Source organism: the organism of the source record quoted next, unplaced genomic scaffold, assembly GCF_019419815.1.
Source record: "Pyrus x bretschneideri cultivar Hongxiangsu unplaced genomic scaffold, Pyrus_bretschneideri_v1 Contig52, whole genome shotgun sequence".
NCBI classification, from domain to species: domain Eukaryota; kingdom Viridiplantae; phylum Streptophyta; class Magnoliopsida; order Rosales; family Rosaceae; genus Pyrus; species Pyrus x bretschneideri.
The window spans coordinates 2,176,956-2,200,287 of NW_025999790.1; the positions used below are offsets into that span (position 1 = coordinate 2,176,956).

General features: G+C 36.7%; 3 protein-coding genes and 1 pseudogene across 5 annotated transcripts; all 4 read left to right on the top strand.

The window, feature by feature from the left end:
• The first annotated feature begins 3 nt into the window (after window positions 1-3).
• Window positions 4-4,180, top strand: LOC103945588 (E3 ubiquitin-protein ligase DIS1). Of its 2 annotated transcripts, none has more exons than XM_048570425.1 (4): window positions 4-247; window positions 1,332-1,558; window positions 3,058-3,444; window positions 3,651-4,180. In XM_048570425.1, the coding sequence occupies exons 2-4, from the start codon at window positions 1,349-1,351 to the stop codon at window positions 3,969-3,971; spliced, it is 918 nt and encodes a 305-aa protein (XP_048426382.1). In that variant the 5' UTR covers window positions 4-247; window positions 1,332-1,348; the 3' UTR covers window positions 3,972-4,180. The 2 variants fall into 2 exon arrangements, with proteins under 2 accessions (XP_048426382.1, XP_009354461.2); XM_009356186.2 differs by having other exon boundaries at window positions 5-247; window positions 1,327-1,558.
• Window positions 4,181-5,937: 1,757 nt separating this feature from the next.
• On the top strand, window positions 5,938-11,002 carry LOC103945636 (annotated as a pseudogene).
• A 1,168-nt stretch (window positions 11,003-12,170) lies between these two features.
• On the top strand, window positions 12,171-12,921 carry LOC103945589 (40S ribosomal protein S25-2). Its single transcript, XM_009356188.3, has 2 exons — window positions 12,171-12,332; window positions 12,419-12,921. Exons 1-2 carry the CDS (start codon window positions 12,330-12,332, stop codon window positions 12,740-12,742), a joined length of 327 nt encoding a protein of 108 aa, XP_009354463.1. The 5' UTR covers window positions 12,171-12,329; the 3' UTR covers window positions 12,743-12,921.
• A 4,515-nt stretch (window positions 12,922-17,436) lies between these two features.
• LOC103945590 (probable ADP-ribosylation factor GTPase-activating protein AGD11) lies at window positions 17,437-22,894 on the top strand. Of its 2 annotated transcripts, none has more exons than XM_009356191.3 (11): window positions 17,437-17,866; window positions 17,950-18,029; window positions 18,134-18,258; window positions 18,889-18,969; window positions 19,567-19,651; window positions 20,315-20,390; window positions 20,495-20,658; window positions 20,743-20,965; window positions 21,248-21,364; window positions 21,457-21,552; window positions 22,284-22,894. In XM_009356191.3, exons 3-11 carry the CDS (start codon window positions 18,210-18,212, stop codon window positions 22,563-22,565), a joined length of 1,173 nt encoding a protein of 390 aa, XP_009354466.2. In that variant the 5' UTR covers window positions 17,437-17,866; window positions 17,950-18,029; window positions 18,134-18,209; the 3' UTR covers window positions 22,566-22,894. The 2 variants fall into 2 exon arrangements, with proteins under 2 accessions (XP_009354466.2, XP_009354465.2); XM_009356190.3 differs by having other exon boundaries at window positions 17,437-17,850.
• The last annotated feature ends 438 nt before the right edge of the window (window positions 22,895-23,332 follow it).

Consider the following 23,332-nt stretch of genomic DNA (forward strand, 5'->3'; position numbering starts at 1 on the left):
CTCTGTCGCTTTCTCCTAAAAGCCACGCTCCACCGGTCCTCCTCCTTTCTTTCTTTCTCTCCCGAACGGCTTTAATTTGAAATTCCTCGAGTTCGCAAACGCGCATTTCCTCGTCTCCCTTTAATATATTACTGCAGCCTGCAGCGGACAATTCTCCATAGTCGGCCACCTACCAAACTTCTCCCTCTCTCTCTCCTTTCTATCTCTCTCTGCAATGGGCGTTTGATTCAACCACGCCATCTCAAAGGTATAAATTTTTCATTTTTCCAGCTTAAATTTGTTGGGTTTTATTTATATTGAGTTTTCTCTAATGGGTTTTTCAATTTGTGGTGACCCATTAGAAATTTATGGAATATAAGGTCGAATAGTTTGATATTATAGATCTGTCTGTGGAATTGACTTTGAATTTCATGTGGGCATGCGATCTTAGTTAGAGTCTGATTGTAGCATTTCGACGAACCCTTCTTAAGTGCTTTGTTTCTGTTCCGATCTGCATTGATCGTTTAGTTTTTTGAATTCGTTTCATGTTTTTGCGAATTTTGAAGTTTTACAATTTTGAATCCTGACGGTTTGTTGAAATTCAGACTTTACTGTACATTTCCTCCAAAACTTGATTTTTGAAAATTTGAACATTGATCTGCTTGATCGTTAATAAGTTGAATTACCCGAATGTATTCAAAATTCTGAGAACTGGGAGGTATGATAGGTTCTTGTTTTTTTTGAATCCTAAAAGTAAAACATAATTGTTATGGAGTTTTTTCACTTTTGTTTAAAAAAATAGGCGGCCAGTCCTGCTCTTTTCCCTCACTTTGTTAAATACACCGAAAGTATGGTGTTATTCGTTATATGGGAAATGCAATATACTTCTCCCCTGTCCTTCTCATGCCACTCAAGCCAAGGATGATGGATACACCATTATCTTGTAGTGTGCTACAACATAAGGGTTAATTTGAAGTTTAAAGATCGTCTTAGAAAATAAGAAGTCATGTTTTGATTATAAATTGACTTAGAATATAATGAAGGCATGTTTTGATAGCGTGTTGACAGAGTTTGAAAAGAAAACCAGATATTCTGATGGAAAAAAGTTTTTGCTTTTAAGGACATATGTGGTTCTTCTCTCTACTTGTGGTTATCCTTCATAAAATAGATATGGTTAGAAAGCTTTGCCCTTCTCTAGATTGGAGCCTTTAGAATTTGGTGCGTGAATTGAACATGGTGTTTCCTACATTAAGTAGCTGTATGTTCGGCTCAGATAAGTAGTTGTGTGTTTCCTATCAAAACATGCCTTTACCTATATATTGAGCTTCTTTTATGTGTTTGGCTTAGATTAGTAGCTGTGTGTGCCAGCATGGCATCTAGTAGTCCATTTTTTGATGACATCCGGACCAAATCTGAGGTAATTGATCCTCCACAAAGTGAAGACATGCTGGATGTTGGAGAAAGTGTCGATGATGCTACTTTAAAGACCCTAAAACCTAATGTGATGGTTTCTAGCAATGTCCGTGAGCTGCTGGAGTGCCCTGTATGCTTAAATGCTATGTACCCCCCAATTCATCAGGTTTGATTACTCATTAATTTTGCTTTATCAAATAAAGTCAAACTCACTCCCTTAGTTTTCATTCCAGTAATTGTTCTACGTCCTAATTGGAGATGCTATAACTGAAGCTAGCGTACCCTTAACTCTTGCCTATGCTAATAATTCATTCTTTTAAAGTGGCGTGAGGTTTTGACTTGTTTAATATAGTTTTGTGGGAGGGGTTCTGTTGGGAAACTGATAGACGAGGTGCTATTGTCTGCAAACTTGCAGACGGGTTTCTGTTGTGCCATATTTGCTTCATTCATTACTAACTCTTGCCAAGTACTTTTTGTTGTGCTTTTGATTATTGAGTTGGATTTTGTTTCTCCCCTCAAATCTATACTGTCTTTGGCACATGTCAGTATTTAAGCAATAAGATATCAGAAGACCCTAATTTAAGCTAAAAAAGGAATTATGTATCTTGGTCTATTTGGTGTTCCTTATCCTACTTACATAAATTCTTTATGGAGTCCTTTGTTTGATGTAAATTTGTTTTCTTTCTTTCTAAAACCGTTTCCTTTGGAAAGTTCAAATTTATTTATTCCTGTGACATGGTTTTTTTTTTTTTTTCTTTTTCAATTTTGTTAGATATTTATTAAGCAAAAAATGTAGCACTTTTTACTAGAGAAGAAAAAGGAACTAAAGGCCAAGGCCTTGGTATGGAAGGCAGTATGCAAGAACAGAACTGCTTTCTGTGCATTTAGTCCTCCGTCTCCCATTAGTTTTGCAGATAGAAACAATTAATAGTTAGATATATTTTCTTTCAATAATGTCTACTTTTGGCGATGTCAGATAAACTTCCATGCATTGTTATATGTTTGATTGTCGTTATGGTAAGTTTAGGCATCGTGGGCTGTTAAGTTTTTCCAGCTTCTCATTTTGCTTACTTTGTGGTTCATGCTTGGAAAAAGGGGTATCTTACTAGAAACCGTTCTACAACTTTGCAGTTTTAATGCTGTTTGGCCTTTTAAGACTACTTTGCTTCCAGAAGCTTCTGGACACATACCATTTGTGGAAAGTAGAATCAGATACTGTTTTCTTAAAAGTCAATTACCTGGAATTTCTTATTCCTTTAAGCTAGAGGATGCCTTCTTTGAGCAGTGAAAAGTTATGGTTCATTTGGATATTTTTGTATTTAATGATAGAGGTCATTTTTGCTCACCACTTCAATGTTTGCTATTGGATGAATCTGGCTCAAAAAAAAAATTGATCTAATGGTAAATAATGGTGGTGAGCAAATATATTATCAAAAATAATGATAAGCGTTCAGTCTTAGAAATTGCATTAGTCGAACAGGTCACTTGGTCAACAGCTTTTCCATACACGTTCACTTGCATCACTTACACAAGTGCTACTCAATGATATCGGAAAATGGTAGCGTAATGTAACAACTAGTGTTGAAAGAAGTTGAGGAAGTGAATGTGTGCGATGTTTAAATTAGATGCCTTTCGTTACTTAATTGGCCTTCTGCCTATTTGCAGTGTTCAAATGGTCACACATTATGTTCTGCTTGCAAACCAAGGGTTCACAACCGATGCCCAACTTGCCGGCATGAACTTGGTAATATCAGGTGTCTTGCATTGGAGAAGGTGGCTGCTTCTCTTGAACTTCCATGTAAATACCAGAATTTTGGTTGCATGGGCATATACCCTTATTACAGCAAGCTAAAGCATGAATCTCAGTGTCTCCATAGACCCTACAACTGCCCCTATGCTGGTTCTGAATGCACCGTCGTTGGAGATATTCCTTATCTTGTTGCCCATTTAAAAGATGATCACAAGGTTGACATGCACAATGGCAGCACTTTCAACCATCGCTATGTAAAATCAAATCCACAAGAAGTTGAAAACGCTACTTGGATGCTAACGGTATTATTTCGCTTTTTCCTTTTTCTTACTGTTCTCCTTTATCCTTCTTCGCTCCCCACCTACATTTTATTTTTTCAGCCAGCTCAAAACCATTTAGCGTAAAAGCTTTGATGAGTAACACCTACACTGGAAAACAAAGAGTGAGAAAGCTGTAAGCGACACAAACGAAGCATATTTAGACGTTTGCTATCTTTTCCAATGTGCAGGTTTTTAGTTGCTTCAACCAGTATTTTTGCCTACATTTTGAAGCTTTCCAGCTCGGAATGGCTCCTGTCTACATAGCATTCTTGCGGTTCATGGGTGATGATAATGAGGCCAAGAACTACAGCTACAGTCTAGAAGTGGGCGGGAATGGGAGGAAGATGATATGGCAGGGGGTGCCGCGTAGCATTAGGGATAGCCACCGGAAGGTTCGTGACAGTTTTGATGGTCTCATTATTCAACGCAATATGGCTCTCTTCTTCTCAGGGGTAGACCGGAAGGAATTGAAGCTTAGGGTGACCGGAAGGATATGGAAGGAACAGTGATAGCAATCTGTCACGTTAAACTCCTTCGGTCGATCTTCTTATGTAGTTAGTAGGTCAGTTGCTTTTCGTGGTTATGAGTCTTTTGTGGCCATGTAATTTTGGGAATTTTAGGAAGCAAACTCTCTTTGCTTGTTCATGCTTTAATTGCGTGAATGGGAAGGCACTCTTATAAAATTTAAAATATGGTCTATACAGATTTAGATTGTTTATGGCATGCCGCAAATGGCACCTTCTTTTTTTAGTTGATACCAATGACACATTTAACGGGTGTGACCTGTAGTCTAATATCTTAGTCGATAGATCTTGATATATCACTAACAAAGTAGAAGTCGATAAATCAATCTAGCACTCTTCTCATCTGAAAAAAGTCTGCTATTCGCAAGTAATAACCTCCCCTAATAAAATTGGTCTTATCCCATAATTATGACTATATAGATATTTTATTGTACAATGGAAATTTGGAAAACTAACCAAATTTTGGAACCTAAATAGAAATCTAGCCACCTTTTTAAATTTATGATAATTATAACCAAAAGTTGATATGAAAGTACTAATACACCCTTTAAATAAAGTTTTCTCAAAAAAACCAAAAAAAAAATGTCATCCATGGAAATTAAACAAAGCAAGATTCAATTAAGATCAGGGATTCGAGTAGTAGAATTGAATAAGTTCAAAGCCACCCATGCTCCTTGAAGTTCCTTAAACAACCCAAAACCCCAATTCAATCATAGAAGAAAACAAAATCCAAAGTTCATCCTTGGAGAAAATGAGAGAAAAAGAGAAGGGACCATCGCATTTTGGGCTTTTCACCAACAATTTGGTTCTAGAGCTGATCTTAGAAGTGGAGGTCCCAATTGAGGGGCTAGGATGTTGAGGAAGGGCAGCAGACATTGAAATGAGTGAAGGCCTCGTTGTAAGCTTGGTGGTGCAAGTGCTTGAACTCAAGGATTACATCATCGTACTTGAAAATTAGAAATTGGAGAGCAGAGGGGGAAGCTGACCAAGACCGAGAGTGAAGGTCGTCTTCATGTGGAGGAGGTCAAAAGTTTTTTGGGGATTCGGAACTAAACGAAAGTTGTGTGTGAGAGTATAAAAGAGGAAGAGGAGGAGGAAGAGAGAGGGATCATGCTGCACGCTATGGCTGGTTGTGCTTGTGTTGATTTATGTGGTTTTGGATTATTGTCTAGAAAGGACAGAGATGACGGTAAAAGACAGCCGAGCCTTTTGTTTTTAGGTTTTTTTATTTTTTTTTTTTTTTAGAAAACTTTATTTTAAGGGTGTATTAGTATTTTCATATCAAATTTTGGTTATAATTATTAAAAATTTAAAATGATGGTTAGAATTCTATTTGGGATCTGAAATTTGGTTAGTTTTCCAATTTTCTCTGTGCATATACAGTTAATTGCACACTTATGGTACCTCTCTTTAAGAAATTTATAGATATAGTAATGCCTGCCTATACAACATGTCAATACAAGGATATCAAACAGAGAACTGTTTAACAAATTAGGTCCCTCAAATGTATACTGGTATTATTGGCCCCTATTGTAGTAACAAACCCACAATTTTACTGGGTAACGTAGGAGACATCTATTTAAATCAAATTTTCCAAATCATATGATATGATTAATGATGATTGAGTTATTACTTACGTATTAATTAACGTGCTTATTTCTTATTAGCTATACATCACATAATTGATAAATTGTCTAAAAAAATTAGTTAAACAGAGAAGTGACACGTCACTTAGTATTCAAGATTTTCCAATCACATTTGTTTATCGTATATTTTACGGTCAGAAATCATTGTAAATTTTTCTATTTAAAATTGAATATAAATAATATTTGACAAAAACTAACTGTACAATGTACGATGAATAGATGTTATTGGGGCATCCAATCCTCACAAAGAGAATTTCCGAGAAAAAACGTACTCATACATACAACTACAACTCATACATACAACTACAAGTGCGGCGTCATCTTATTGGATGCAGAATGTCTCTTCAATCTATGTTATCCGGCACTGCACAGTCCACACTACACCGGATCACATCTCAAGATTGAAGAAGTTTCTAACCCCTCTTTCTCCATTGATTTAGCTCCTCCTCCTCTTCCAACCATCTCTCGTCTCCCTCGCCACCATCTCCACCTGAGCGCCAACCGGAGCTACTACTCTCCGCGCCATCTTTCTACTGTAAGTCCTTTCAATTTCTTTTCTTTTTTATATGTAGATTTTCCAGAGTTGAAATGTGAGTTCAGTTCCATTATTCATCTGATGGGGTTTCTCTTAATTCATGTAAAGAAACAATTTTTATGTGAATTTTCGCATTCCGATTACTGATTAGTAAATGAACCTTTGGATGAATTACATTGGTAATTGGTTCCTTTTGACAGACAAGTGGGATTTTAGAGAATTGTGGAGTTATCCAATCTTATAGCAAGATTGTGACCACGTTTATTTGTTGTAACGATTTTTCAGATGGAATCCATCAACATGGAGATAGGTACCGTGCGGTAAGAATTCTCAACTTTATAGATAAATTCAGTTGGTCCTCCATGTACTAGTTGAAAAATCACGAAACAAACACTGTTTTCCCATAGATGATTTGCATTGACGCTTATCGGAAACATTGATTCTGCATGATCTGCTCTTGCACTATCAATCTACTTAACAGTGCTGACAGTAATAACCAATCTCCATTAATTCACGGCATTGATTGTGTCGTTAAGCATTTATAAATTTCATTCTCTTATCATCATAGTCTTGACAGGTGTTGCCTTGACAAACAAGTCCTGTGTTTATCAAGAAAAAGCTCGAGAAAATTGGATTGGAGAAATATCCGCCCACTTCCACATAGGTGCAACTACTTGGAAACTAAAGTTGGGCTATCAGAGGCTGATAGGTTCTGAAGTTTGTACTGGGAAGCATCCCTTGAACCATGTCTTCTGGAGAATACATTCAATTCCCACTGGTTTGGAGGAATCATCATCAGTACGTGCAGAAATCTATAGCGGAAATGATGAAAATGCAACTGAAGATTCGCGGGAGGAGCCTCTTCCTCAACCTTTAAGAAGTAATGAGGTAACCCGTGCCACTAATTTGTTTAACATTGTAAATTGGGCGGTAAATGGAAAAGTCACCACCCTTAAATTCCATATTTATAATTTTCATGGTCCAAAGTCCAAACCCATATTTTTTGTTCAACTGATTAGTGAAATTAGTTTTGTAGCATAGTTTACTGATAATATCTGCATTGGATATCTACTATCGCAAATTTGCAATGGGGTTTTTATTTTTATTTTATTGATATTTTTATCACAAATCCTGGACAGCATTCCAAATTTATGAATTTCCTTTTCTAGTTGTTTAGCATTCCTGGCTACTTGTGGTTCATACTTTAAATCCTTCAGTCGCTCAGTGAAAGTAAATGAAAATAGAGAGCTTTCTTCTAAAGGAAAAATGGTTAGATTGTTCTGGAAAATACCACCACATGATTGAAAACGTGTTAACTCCAATATCTGCCTTGATTCTGATCGTTCTAAAGTATATGGTTATTGCCCACACGTGAGTGTTATGGACGGAAAGGTATAAAAGGATTTTTAATAGTATTAGAGGGAAGGTTGGGGAAAAGTAAGGTCTTGGACTTAACTTTGGGCATGGGTTTGTTTGGCATTTCCAGAAATATATTAGATATCAAGACTAACTTATCTTAAAACTCTGTATCAGTTGAAGTCACTGTTAGCTGATTCTGAAAGAACAAAGCTCGTCAAAAAACTAAGTGAAGCCAATCAACAAAATCGGTTCCTCAAACGACAGGTTTGTAAGTATCTTGTAGCAATGTCCTTTATATAATTGACACCTAATTCAATATGTCATTTAAGTTCTTCTTCATCATTTTATGAGAGTGGCCATGTTTTATGTTATTGTCATCTTTGCTGATATCCTCATTCATTTGACTGGATTGTTTTGCACTTAGTAATGCACTGTAGCAGCAGTATACATGTTAAATGAACCGAAGAGTAAAGATTCTATCACACAACAGGAAACTGGATTGATACGTTGTTGAGTCCAGCTTTTCAATGATACTCCTTTGTATCAGTAAATGCTCCATTTAAATAAATAAAAACCATATAACAGGAGGAAAATAAATCATAACTGAGCGATGAAGCATTAGTTTGAAAATAGAGTTGTTGGCATGTTTAGCATATGATATAAAGGTTCATGCATTCACAATGTTATTTTAAACTTGAAGGTAGTTGAACTGAATATACTGGAAGATAAAGATGCGCCCACGCCCCACCACTTTCATCATTTGAGTTATGAGAAAAATGTCAGAAAATATATTGCTTGGATTTTTGGTTCGGATTATTTAATCCATATGAGAGCTATTGTCTTAAGTTCATTGAGAAAACTAACATGCATCGATTATAATTCATGGATGCTGTTAAATGGAGACATCTTGGATGTGTATAAGGTTATCTTGTTTGAATTATACATCTCTTCAGTCCGTCAGTATAGATAGTTCTATCATGTGTAATTGATTTGACATCTGATTTTGATTTGTTATTTACACAGTTGCATATAAAGGAGGATGTGTTGGTTAACTTCAAATGTGAACTTGCTGTCTTGGAACTTGAAATTCAGGTTACGTATTTTACTAGTGGTGGTTGTCTGCACGTCTTGCATGAACATATGTCGCCACTAGTGACTTATTAAGTCTCTGTTGATCAGGATTTTTATCACATGTGAGTAATCTAAGTTCCAAGGGAGAGACTCTTTTCATGTTTGGTCTCTTCAGCATTCTACAAATCCTTTTAGTAGTACAAAAATGGTTGTAGGTCGAACACTCTTTGGAAGAGCAAGTAATTCCAGTCCCGATTTTTATATGTTGTTGGGGTCTTATCTGCTGCCAAAATGTGTTTAGTTAGATGTTTATAGTTGCTTGGTTTCAAAAGCCATCTTGATTGAATTTTGTTAAAATAAGTTAAACATTAAGAATGTCAAACATCAAACCATAGGATCTATATATCATAAACCTTGAACTTTTACGACAACCACATTAGCACGTTACTAATAACATACCTACCAGCACCATTTGAACATGGTGTTATCATGCATTACGGGTTCACCTGATTCAATAAAGTTGAAGACTTGTGATGTCATCATTCCTTTAGTTGTTCTAATGGGCAGGCTTTGGTGAAATTAGCAGAAGAAAACACTAAATCTGTTATTCCTGAAGGTTCAAGAAAGATTAATGGGAAATACATTCAATCCCACTTCTTTCCAGTTTAGAAGGTAACTTGCTGATCTGGATTTATTTATTTATTCCTCGTACTCACTCTCATTACTGTTGCTGCTAAATTTTTTATTCTCTCCTGATTACTGAGAAAGTTTGTTAAAAAGCATCATACAACACAACACAAATGATTGTGCACAAAGATAATAAAGTATATATTTTCTTCTCTTTCAATAGCACGATGTTTCCTAAGGTGCATCTTCTCCACAAAATACAGTTGAGCATAGCATGGATAGGTGCCTTGAAATGTGAATTAATATCCAGTTCCCTCTCTCTATCTCTCTGATTTTCCATTTTTCCCAAAAATACATTTCAAATCAAAATTTAAATCCGTTTTCAGATAATCTTTATTTGAATAATCAAAATAAGTCATCTATGGGCTACAATCATCTAGTGAAGAGTAATAAGAAACATAATGTAGGAACAAAGACCACTCGAGTGAGGAGTGACAACTGGAGAAAGGACCACTTAGGAGTTGGTGATTCAGAGCGGAAGCCTAAGGAAGAAGATTGGTTGGCTCTTGGCATTTGGGGATTGAAATAGGTTGTACATGGTAAATGTTGGCAGTGATTACCTCAAGTACATAAAACTCCTGGGCATCTGTCCCTTGGAGTCAACACGATTTTCGTGCAAATGACTGGGATTCTTGAGTTGAGAGAGATTATTTCTGATATCCTGTACGTGGGTTATTCCTTATGTTCTCATCTTTGAGCTTTGGTATTTGGAATTGGGATAAACATTGGCAAGATATTTGGGTGGGGACCCCTGTTTAATTTCAAAATTGTTGTTTCCCAATTTATATTGAAGTTCTTTGAATTGTAACGCGGTTATGTTGATGTTTCCTTGCTTGTAAACTTTCCTTATGTTCTGACAAAAGTACTGTTATATGTGTGAAGCTGTACATGAAAAGTTGAAGGAACAAATAAAGGATGTTGGTGCTGCACAATCCAAGGAGGTTCCCCTATTCTGGTGTGGCATGGCTGAGGTACTTAAAAACCAGATACTGGTGTAATTCCTTTTCCTCTACTAAGGGAGTGTGGTAATGATTAGCGACTCTGGAATACGATAATACGGTTCACTTTGTTGCAAAGAAAATGATGACGGAGTATTTTTGTCTTAATAACAGTGTGTACAAGTTATGGGCACTTTTGATGGATGGAGTCAAGGAGAGGATTTATCTCCGGAGTACACTGGTTCTTTCACCACATTCTCGACAACATTAATGCTGAGACCTGGAAAGTATGTATCCGATCACTCAACTATTCCTCCTCTTCCTCCCTTTCTTCACTCTGACTCGTAGGTTTATATTTGAAGGTACGAAATCAAGTTCTTGGTTGATGGGGAATGGAAGCTATCACCAGAATTTCCTACAGTTGGTGAGGGATTAACGAAAAATAACTTGTTGATCGTGGAGTAGGTCAAGGTCTGCAGTCATGGGATAATATATGTATCAAACAACTGGAATTACTGATTTAGTATGCTAGTCTCTCATTAGCCTTTTTTAAGGTCCTTAATTGTGCTTCTGATGTAGAGAAAAACCTAGCATTTTAACTGCTAGAACAGAGGAAAAAAAAAAAACCAAGGGAAAAAAGAACCGAGCATTTTAATCTAAAACGTCCGCGAAACTGTTTGCTCTGTATTTTTGTGAGTACATAATCAGTATGATGTGTATCGTGCTTGTTACTATTGTATGTTTGGTACTGTATCAGATCAAGAGCTTGGATAAGTTGCATGTTTGGTCTTCTACAAGATAAAGAGGTTACTGAATGAAACCACCAAGGCTGTCGTGATTTCTTTCGGGTAGTGATTTTCACACTTTAGTTTTATTCATTTAATTCAACCGCAATCGTTGTTGGACTAGAACGATTGAATAAACACAAAGAGAATTAGAACATAAACACTGAAAGGAGAGTAAACGAACAAACTGAATGTGGAAAGTTGATGCAAGAAGAAGCTTTAACAAAACAAAGTAAAAGCATGGAAGGGACTGAGTGTTCCCAAGGACTCCAAAATGCTTCCGATTCCTGAAGATGTACGACGAAATTAATCAGTGAAATATACTGTCATGATCGATCTTACAAGAACTTTTGTGCTGCAACGTTCGCCTTCCAGTAAACATTCCAACTTGCTTGATTCTTCTTCAAATCTTCTTCTTCTCCGCCTCCAAAACAGCGCATGGATGCGCTACTCTTCCTCCCGCTGAGCTGGTACTGGTCATTCATCGCTACGGAGGCTGTGGCGACCTTGTTAGGGATGTAGGAAGGCCCCCCGGCATACACAGGGAGCAAGCTATAGCGGGACGGCACGTCCGGGAGGCAGTAACGCGGTATGTTGTTCTCCAATTGCTCGTCCGGAGTGGGCGTGCTGGATGGACCACGCACGACTTTCTCTGCATGAATTGTGAACTCAGTTGTTAGTTTAAAGGTGACTTGATCCCTTGAGTAGGCCTTTAGACTCTTCTAAACAATTTGGTTCTTTTCGCGTGTCACTATTAGCCAAGACCAACATATTGATTGATTGTTTTCGTGAGCGATAATAAATTAGAGCTCGTTTGGATATCTTTTTAAAATGACTGAAAGTGCTTTTAGTAAAAATGTTTTTAGAACTAATCCTTAGTAAAAATATAAGTAAATCCTGAAAAATCACTTAAAGTGTTTTATGCAAGAAACACCAATATGTGCTTCTTCCAGGAAGCACTTTAAGTGCTTTTGGAACCTAAAAACATTTTCTCTAAAGCACTTTGATTTATTTTAAAAGGATATTCAAACGAGTCCTTAGTTGCAATTCAGTTCCCTCAATTACATTTCTATGTATAAAAAAAGTTACAGTTCTGGGCCTAAATATGTTGAACTTTCAGAAATGGGCTGTCACTCAATCAAGGAGACCTCACGAGCCCACAACACACATCAAAACGACGTCGTCAGGATACAACCCAGTGAAACCCTAGGTCATAAAAGCCCCACTCACATCGCTTCCTCATTCAGTCTCTCCTTTTCCCCAGCCGCTGTAATCCGAACCCTCCTCTCTCCTCCCCTTCCCCGTAGCTGTAATCCAATCCCATGGTACGTCCGTATCCAATCATCTTCCAGTTTTCCTACCATCCGTTTGCGTTAATGCCTCTGACAATCTTCCGTTTTTGATATTTCAGGCGCCGAAGAAGGACAAGGCACCGCCGCCGTCGTCGAAGCCGGCGAAGTCCGGCGGAGGCAAGCAGAAGAAGAAGAAGTGGAGCAAGGGAAAGCAGAAGGAGAAGGTGAACAACATGGTGCTCTTCGACCAGGGAACCTACGACAAGCTCCTCACTGAGGCACCCAAGTACAAGCTCATCACACCGTCCATTCTCTCCGACCGTCTCAGGATCAACGGCTCGCTGGCAAGGAGGGCCATCAGGGAATTGATGGCCAGAGGCTCGATCAGGATGGTCTCTGCCCACGCCAGCCAGCAGATCTACACCAGGGCTACCAACACCTAGGTCTCATGCTTTTCTTTTGATGAATTGTCGTTTCGGGTATTGTTACATGTCGTTTTAGACTATTGGCGTCGATTTTGTTTAATCTAGTCTTATGGAAACCTAGAGATTTTCTTGGCTTGATGAATTACTTTCTAGTTTCTACCTAATATAAGCATCAACCAATGCTCGCTTCTTTTTTATTTAGATTGATCTTTTACTTGAATTTCATTGCTATATATGCTTACTTTTCACTTGAATCATGATGAATGGTAATGCTTTTTGGGCAGTCTCAATCGAAAATGTCATATGTTTTCTTGGTTGGTAGGCTTAATTCAACCCCTAACTTCATATTGCTAACAGCAACAATAAAGCCTTTTTCCCAGGGTTGGCTATATGAATCCTAGAAAGCCATTGGTTCGGTTTTGTGTCACGTCTTCCGGTAGATCCAAGTAGTCTAAGTATTTTCTTAAGAGTCTTCTTCCAAAGTCCTTCTAGGTCTTCCTCTACCTTTTCAGCCTTGAACCTCTGTCCCGTAATCACATTTTTTAACCGGAGCATCTGTAGGCTTTCGTTTCATATGTTCAAACAATCGTAACCGATTTTCTCTCAACTTTCCTTCAATTTCGGCTACTCCTTACTTTACCTCGGATATCCTCGTTCTTAATCTTATCCTTTCTTGTTTGCCCATACATTTAACGAAGTATTCTCATATCCGCTACACCTATTTGTGTACGTGTTGATTCTTCATATTCCTAACAAATGAACAAATTTCCCTGCTTCGTCTGCATAGGATCCTCTACTGCCCGTTTGCTTTGTTTTCCGGTTGCTACTGCCCGTTTGCTTTGTTTTCCGGTTGTTCTTATATTTGTAATGGTTTGGGTTCGAGGCTTGAAACAGCATTGCTTTTTGTTTTGAGAAAAAATGTCGTTCTGGCAAGTAATGTAAAGAATCCCATATCCGTTGAAATGATCATCTGCGGATGGTGTTCTTTTTGTTTTTGTATGCCGTCCTGGGGTTGTGGTTGCATATAATGTTTCCCACTTTTCGACTTTGACACGAGCTTAATGCCAACACTAATTAGAGCGTCTGGACCGGGTGTCTTGTTTAATCTAGTTGTTATCGCTGTACGGATTCTTATGAGTTGAATATGGATGGGTAGTAGAAGTGGGGTAGAATACTAATTCAAGTGCAGGTGTCCTTGTAAGAGGTATCGGAAGCAGTTTTTGGTGCTAATTCGCGCTGTAGATTTCTTGTAGAGTTGAACATGGCAGAAAATGTGATCAGTATTATATTATATCCGTACAGGATTGTTATTTAAGTGTTGATTAACGTGCTTATTTCTTATTAGTAACAAATCGTTTGGTTGAAAAATTTAGTCTACGTAGCTTTACTCGTATTTATATATCCTGTCTAAAATCTATTTTCTGTTCCTCATCAATTTACATTTTGTAGAAGACCTTCACTTTAATATGCATTTGGTTTTACAAAAAACAAACTATGATATATTTATTTTTTTCTGGACTACATACTAGAAATCGTATAATGATAGCATTTTCCTGTAGTCTACTTGTAAACGAGATTGGTTAGAAATTATAGGCTCTTAATTAAGATATTTATCGGTAACCCTAACTTGTTTACACGGCCTTTAAAGGTCTAGCAGTCAGGTCCTTGATTTGCTCCCAAGCTCTCTGTGGGTGAGAGTTGCTCCCAAGCCTCTGGGGTTCGACTCTCACCCACGGTACCAATCTAGCAAATGTTGTGGGGTCAAGCAGGGGGGTAAAACTTTAAAAACATTAGTGAACAAAGTTTGCTTGTCGAAGGTATTTGAGTTGAGGGAAATTAACAACATAAGGCGATGGAACGCAATTACGTGAACATCGGTTCATAGGGGACACACTAGAATGAAACTTCATATAAAGCTTTGGGATGACTTCGGAGCAATCACACAGAATACGTGCTTATCTTCACGGTTGATAGGTGCTCGTAACAAGGGTCAAAATAATAACATATTAATTGCATTTTTAATATATTAATAATAAAATAATATTATCATATTGGCTAGATTATTGTCACTTTTATAAATTCCTTCGGCTTTTGGATTGTCAAGCTTTCAAATTTTTATGTAGATGTTTGTACATACTTGTCAGAGATTACTCAGTCTAGGATGTGCCTTGAATCTTCTCGACAAATTGTGCATGACTTCTTCTGCATATGCTGCACCCTCATCTCATTTTCAGTGATCGGGTCATGAGTAACAAGCACCCAAGCCTCAAGCAAAGCAACATCTTCTGCGATCGATCAAATTGCCTTTTCACCTGTTTTTTGGAAAAAAAGAAAAGAATTTGAAAAGTGGAAAACATATATAGAAGATTGTAGTAAAAATATATATAAAGTTGTGATAGGGATATGGAGAAGATGGTTGGGTATTTATAAAATAATAATATAAAAAAATTTCTAGTTTTTTTTTATATATTTTTTTGAATTTTTAAAATTTTTTAACGTTGGAATAATCTTGTCCGTTGATTTTCGAATTGATTTGAAATCGATGGCCAGAGCGTGCCACGTGTCAAACGGTAATATTTTATTTATTTTTATTGTTAGAAATCCACTATTAGAAATCCAACGGTCCAGATCATCTGGTTGTTGGAAATCCAACGACCCTTCATTCGCTACATGTCCAAGTCGTTGATAAGCAGTCAGTGCTCTGCTGTAGCGGGGCCCTCCACTGCAATTTTGTCGGCCCACTCTCCCTTGTGAATTACATGTGGCTGACAAAAAAAAAAAGTTGTGGCTAAGGTCAACACAGGTTTTTGGGGCGGACAGTGGTTGGGCCATCACTTGCCCTTGCTTTATTGGATTGCTGGGGAGAGTTTTGGGCTGGAGGGCAACGTTGTTGTCTTTGTCCTTGTCTTCCACCAACGGATGAACATGCTCTAAGTTCCTATACAACTTATTTATTTTGATCATTAGATTAAATAAATCAAAACAAAAAACGAACATAATTAAACCTAGATGTATAAAAGGCTAGAAAGGTGTTTTTTATCATTTTCATTTTGGTGATTTGCCCATTTTGCATGGCCTTGGTGGAAATGGTTGGCAAGCCAAGAGTCGGGCCTTATTAAGGTCAGTAGGGCTCGTACAAAGTTTACCGCGGGAAGGATAAGAATAAGTCTGAAAAGTATGTAATGGGTTGACTTGGTATAAGATTCTCATAGACTTATGGGAAATGTTAGAGGCTATTAATACCGTCGATAATATTTATTTTTGTACTTGAGGTCTTAAATTTGATTACTTCATTCTATTCTCTTCTTTCTTCTTTAATCTATTTTGCTATGAAAAAATGAAAAAGATTATACATGCATTGGAAGCATAGGAGATTGAAGAGTAGGATAAATTTTTTATTATGCGGGGAACATGGTTTGACATAAATATGGTCTTGCATACTAAGTGTAATTAAGGCTGGAAAAAAATCCCAAAAATCCCAAACCAAACCGAAAAAATCCCGATCCCAAACCAAAAAAATCCCAAACCAAACCGAAAAAATCCCGATCCCAAACCAAAAAAATCCCAAACCAAAATTCCCGAAATTTTCGGTATGTTATCCCGAACCAAACCGAAATTTTCGGTACGGGATTCGGTATTGCATCTCCATTTTTTCTGTATTCCCATACCGAACCGAAATAAATATTATATATATATTATTATTTTTTAATTATAAGAGAATTATTTCAACCGTTCATTGTTTTAGATTTAATCTGTGCCATTCATTTGTTTTTAGGTTAGATCCCCATTTCAATTTTCACTTCTGTTCCATCAAGAGCTTGAAGCGCAGCCACTGTGCCACCAGCCTTCCTTCACCAAAATCACCACCCAGCTTGGCTTATAACTATTATTTTTGCTTTTGAGTTTGTTACTTTATTTATTTTAAAACCTTGGCTTGTAACTATTATTTTTGCTTTTGGGTTTCGTACCTAATTTATTTTTATTGCATGCATGATGCATGTGTAGTGGGCAGATTGAAACTTTGTGCACAAATGGGCAGTGGGTAGATTGAAACTTAATTTATGAAACTATGTCAAATTTGTGCAGTGCGCAGTGGGCAGATTAGTAGTAACAAATTGGCAGTTTGGGCCCAAAAGCATAATATGTCAAATTTTAGCCCAAAAGCATAATATGTCAAATTTTAGTCCAAAAGCCCAAAAGCATTTCGGGATTCCCGATTTGTCCCGAAATCCCGAAATTATTTCGGGATTCCCGAAAATTGGGATTCCCGAAAATTTGGTTTGGGATTGGTATTGAATTTGGGATTCCCGAAAATTTCGGTTTGGGACTCGGGACAAGGGTTTCGGTATGGGATCCCATACCGAACCACCCCTAAGTGTAATAATATAATTGATTAACCACTTATATTGTTATATTTAGTGTTATTGGACCGTATTCTCTGCACACTAAAAAAATATCTCGAGGAGTTGGTGAATCGGTCTTTATCCTAGACGTGTTGTTTCATTTATTTTTTTCTTTATTTATGGTATGAGACTTCATATCTTGTTTTTGGTAAGACTAAACATAAACACGTTTGAATGCTTCTTGAATGGATAATCAACCACCCAACTACCACGAAATGCTTCATTCCCTAGACTTTTTTTTTTTTTTTTTTTTTTTTTGAACAATGCTTGATTTTCTTTTTGCTAAGTGACTATTTATTTTTATTTTATTTCTTTTTGGTAGAAGATACGCCAAACTCTGAATTTATGTGTTTTCCATGGACTATATAGAGGGTCCATTCTCACAGAAAAAATAAGTGTGTCTGATTTACCAAGAGGAAAAAAACCAAAAAAACAAAAACAGAAACCTGTATCTTTGAAATGTAGTTATTATTATTATACAAAATTAAAGAGAGAAAATAAAAGGATTGAGAAAAATATGACATAGCCACATGCAGATCATAGTTTCTATCCTCTTACCCTGAATCTCTGCTTTGGCTTCTTCCCAAATTCCACCAAAAAAATTATTGTTCTTCACATTCTTGGCCTCCCCCCCATTTCTTCCCCCATTTCTCCTGTGTTTTCCCTCCAATATGCCAAAGTTTTGAGCTTCAACTGTTTAATGTCAAGGATTTCTCTCAATCTGTGAGAACCCGTCTGGGTAGATTTTGTTTGGTGGATTGTTTATGAAATATGTATTTTAATGATCTACCAATTTGTCTAACTTGGCTGTGTTTGATGCAGGGAAGAAATTGAAAAGAACCCCTTTTTGTTTCAGATTAAAACATATTCTACTGTTCCTTTGCTGCCCTATATTTCAATCTGTAAGAACTAATTTGAATTATTTATTTCATTATCTGTTTTAATTTTTCCTTTAGTTTTTTTATTAAATGGATATATTTTTAATTTAATGTGGAATTGGATGCAGAGGAACTGCTGATTGATTAAATGGGTGTCCTCAGAAGGTAGCACTTTTTCATGATTTGGGTCTGAATCATTGGAGGATGGAGATGTCTACCCAGCAAGATAATTCTGTTCCCAACAAAGTCTCAGGTATAAATTTTATTTTTGGAATAAAAGAGCGACCCTAAGCCAACAAGGCTCCCTGCTTTGCGAGGGTTGGGAAATGTCTATTGTACGCAACTTTACCTTTGCTTTGCAAAGAGGTCATTTCCACTACTTTGAACTTGTGACCCTTCGGTTACCAAGGAGCATTGCGCCAAGGCTTGTCCTCAAATTTTATTTTTGGAATGATTTTTAATATTTGAGAAGATTTGTCCTGTAAATTCGTTTATTGCTTTCATAAAAATTGAATTAGTTGGAAGGGAATAACATGATTCATGCTCCTAAAGAGGAGAATGTGTGTAAGGTTGAAGAGGATTTATGTGTTTAAATTTTAATGATCACTTGAGTGATTTCAACTGTAATTGTTAAAGAAAAGTAACTTTAGGATAATTTTTCTTGAATGAAACAGTTGGTTTCGGTAAGGTCAACATCTTATTTGGGAAAATTTGCTTCTATTCCTCAGCATCTTGACGCTTATATATGGTTTTGATTTTCTTAATGTCAGCAGTTGTTGATATCAACATTTCTACGATACAAAACTTGATGAATTTATTGCACTGTGTTGCACAAATGAATTATACCGGGGTTCATTAATGAAAGAATATGTTTCATTTGTAGGCTCAGGTTCTTGCCTCTATGATCTCTTATGTTCAGACACACCGGTTTGGAGATGCCCTAGTGATCGACGTACATTATCTGGTACTTTTTACTCTTTACATCAAATACTTGTTTAGGAATCTGTTTGTGTTCTGACTTTGCCAATATTTTCCTCGTCTTGACATGCTGTAGTTAGCTATTAGCGGCGTGTCACAATTCACTCAATCCATTTGAAGATGTTTTTGTAAACAACATGAGTTGCTCCAAGAAACATGTCAAATCTTTCCCATGGATCAGTATAATTGAAAAAAATGACATATAGATATAGTATATAGATAGCTTATGGAAGATCCAATACCTCCACTTGATCTTGTTGCCTTGCCTCTAGTTTACCTTCATGGAGATTGGTCAAATGAAAGTGTCAACATGAAGTTCAAATAGAAGGTTTACGATGTAAAAAGTGTTAGTGGGAATGTGGGGGATACGTCCAGAGAACCCAAGGTGGGATTATAAATATCTAAAAATCATGTACCAATTGAATTAAATCCCAAAAAATGAGTTCTGCATTACCGAGCTCTCTAGTCTGTCTGATATAAGCATTATTTTCCGGGTGTTTTTCCTTTGTTTGTTGTGGTCTCCCTGTGATATTCTAATAAGAGCACATCCTATATTTTGTAACTTCTATAGTTCAATGAACAGGTCCACAAGAAAGGCTGGAGATTTTGTTGCATCAATCTGCCAACAGGTCCTGTGCAGATTGTGGAGCTCTAGATCCAAAATGGGTGTGAGTATCATATTTTCATGAAGAGAAAGTTTTGACATCAATCCTTCTCCAATTTTAATAAAACTGAAGCGAAAGTTATATGAAGTTATTCCAACCTAATAGAACTTGTTTTATTATCTTACCTTGTCTTTTTTCTGTTCACCGTTAATTATGTTAATATCTTTTACAATCTTCTTTTCATCCTATTTAGCTCAATTTTGAGTTAAGTATATATCACAATGTGGACGGTGCAAATTTCATACATGTTCACGGTTTGAGAGTGGGTCCTGCACAGAGGTGGATTGAAGCAAAATTTGTGATATGAGTAATGAGTAATGACACATTTTTAGAGAATGATGCTTAATGAGTAGTAGTTGTGAATTTGATGATTGATCTTACAATTGTTGGTAATATTGATTATCTTTTGCTCAATAATTTGACTATGAGTTTTTCACAACTTATGAGTTCGATGTTACAACAAGAAACTGTAGGTTTTCAGGGTTGCATAATACTGACCATGCGCACAATTATTTGATGTTTTTCAACATGATATTGATGACTAGTAAATGAAATAACTTCATATTTAGAATTTTTGCATCAACCACCTCTTCTTAGATTTACGTAAGTTATGACTGTTTTTGTTGCTTACATTGTATTTTGACTGTACCAATTCGTTCATATCAGATCTTTAACGTTCGGAGTATTTATTTGTATAAAGTGTTCTGGTGTACATAGAAGCCTTGGAGTGCATATTTCGAAGGTGTGGATTATGCAACCTTGTTCAGGATTTACCCAAAAATTGTATGACACAGAAGTTTGAGTATTGGAATTTGGATATTCTAATCTGATCTGGACATATGATAGGTTGTATCAGTGAAGCTAGATGAATGGACAGATGATGAAGTTGAGATCTTGGCAAGTATGGGAGGAAATACTACTGTAAACAAGAAGTACGAGGCTCACTTGCCGGAAAATGTCAGCAAACCAAAACCAGATTCTTCTATAGAGGAGCGCTTTTATTTTATTAGGTAGTTCAAGTACAGATTTTTTTCATTACTTTGTTTTCAAACCTATACGATTCTAATTCTGAGATTTACTTCTTGAATATGCAGGAGAAAATATGAGCAGCTAGACTTCTTGAACTCTGATGAACAGATGTCATGTCCTTTCCCACCTAATAAGAAATCAAGCAATTCAACTGTTAGTTCTACCCAAGATAAGAAACAGTATGAGAAACAACCAACGAAACACCGTATTGGTCAGGCATTTCGTAACAGCTGGGGAAGAAAAGACTCTGAACATAAGACCGCAAAGAAGGGCTACTCAATGCCGATGGTAATGGCCTTTCTGTTTGTTTACTGTGTTGTTTTATCTTGTTATTTCTGAATTGTTTTTATACCCTTAGTCCCTTTGGAGCGAGGGTCTATTCTACATTACCATGCCTATGTTTTCATTATTTGAAAAAAAAAGATAGTTCTTTTTGAAATGCGAACCAGAAATAGTTGTGCCATAGTTTTAACTCATGACAACCACAAAGGATAAAATAAAGTAGGTTGAATAAATTTGAAATTTTTGTTGGTATGGGTAGAATCTCACTGCTTAATGCGTACGTTATAGGCAGGTATGGTCGAATTTGTTGGACTAATTAAGGTGAATGTGGTTAGAGGAACCAACCTAGTTGTACGGGATATGGTGACAAGTGACCCTTACGTCATCCTTGCATTGGGTCACCAAGTAAGTTTCTTCTACTTAAGCTATTATTTATGAAATGAATTCAACATAGTCAATAAACTTAAAATGCAGTTTTCCCTATATATTTGTTGCAGTCGGTGAAGACCCGTGTCATAAAGAACAACCTTAATCCAGTATGGAATGAGAGCCTGATGCTGTCAATTCCTGATCACATACCTCCTCTAAAAGTGGTAAGTTTTACTCGGTTCCTGTGAAAATACTATGACATCAAGTCCGCAATGCACTGTGTGTTACATTGAAATTCAAACTGCGTATTATAATATCTGCAATTTCATGTGTATCGTGTTGAGATTGCTATTTAATGCAAGATGGTTAATTACGTATGGATGCTAAAGATGTGCTCTCTTCATTGTGCAGTGACCTGTTTTATATTTTTGTTTGTGTTTTAAGCAGTAAGTTATGCAGACGCAATTTTGTGCATCATCAGGACCATTTGGCCTATGTTGATAACGTAGGTCATTAGTTGCTCAGATTTGTGAAGTTTTTAACAGGATAACATTTTCTGGTATTACAGTTGATAAACTGAAAATGAGTGAAGAAATCCAGTGGATTTGTTCTCCTACAGTGTGCGTACAGAAATTAATCGTTTATTGAGCACTAATGTCAAAGGAAGCGTTTAACAAATATTTGAAACTCTTTTACCCTTTAGTTTGGGACGGTTGATTGAATCCCCCAGTGCATGCAATTTCCTCTAAATTACAGGAAAGTGTGTAAAACTCATAGCCTACCGTAAGAAACTGATAATGATTCTCTGCTTTTGTTTTTTACTTGATTTATCATTGTTATATGGGCATAATCTATAGTCATATACAAGCATTCCCTTAGTTCGATGAAGATGTTTATGCTTTACATCTCTGTCTTCGATAAAGTTTTCTAGTAATGTTTCTATCGTTACATTCAGCTGGTATATGACAAGGATACGTTCAAAGCTGATGATTTTATGGGTGAGGCTGAGATTGACATTCAACCTTTGGTGAGTGCTGCCATAGCATATGAGAAGTCCTCAATCAATGAGCCGATGCAGCTTGGAAAGTGGGTAGCCAGCAAAGAAAATACACTTGTAAAAGATGGTGTCATCAACCTAGTAGACGGGAGAGTGAGACAGCAGATCACTCTCAGGCTGCAGAATGTTGAGAGGGGTATACTGGAGATCGAGCTTGAATGTGTGCCTCTTAATCAATAGCCCGCATTGGCCTAGAAAGTTAGAAGGAAATGAAATTATGTGACCTTTATGATGCCGAGGTTTGCAACTCACCACGAGAGATGTATGTATGTTATACTGTAGAAGTCATTATATCGATAGCTCTGTCAAGCGAGTCTTGGTTGTATGTTGCTGTAGTTTTTTGCTTTCTAATCTGTGGATAAAAATTTTAGCTAGGTTTTCACTTCATGGTACGCAGATGGATTTGATTTTTTTTTTTTTGGTTCTTTTTTATTCTGGATGGAACTTTTTAAACATTGTCCAGTTTGGGAAATTTGGAAATTCATGAATCGACATCTACTTGACTTAAATTTAGCAAATCAAGATTTGGGATTTTATCATTGTTCTGGTATTTGGTAATCTTCTTTTAAGAACTAAGCACTCAAGTTACGAGACGTACTACTTTGGATATCTGCACACCGTCCCTCTTTTCAAGGCATTGGACTGAACATATCAGAAGAGAATCGAGGCCCACAATTAAGAGGTGTGTGTAGAAAGTAAAAATTGATGTTGGATGTCATTCTCCAACAAAATGATGAAACTTTGTTGCTAATCTAAGCACATTCCTACTTGTAGGCACAGAACTATCCTCTCACCTAACATATTTCCTTTACCCTTCTTAATTTTCCTAAAGACTTCTACAAATTAAACCCTCCAGCTCCTGGGAAACCAGAGAGCAAACGAATGTTGGAAATAATATATAGGCAATACTTTTTATTTTGACAAGACGATGTTTTGATCCAAGTAAA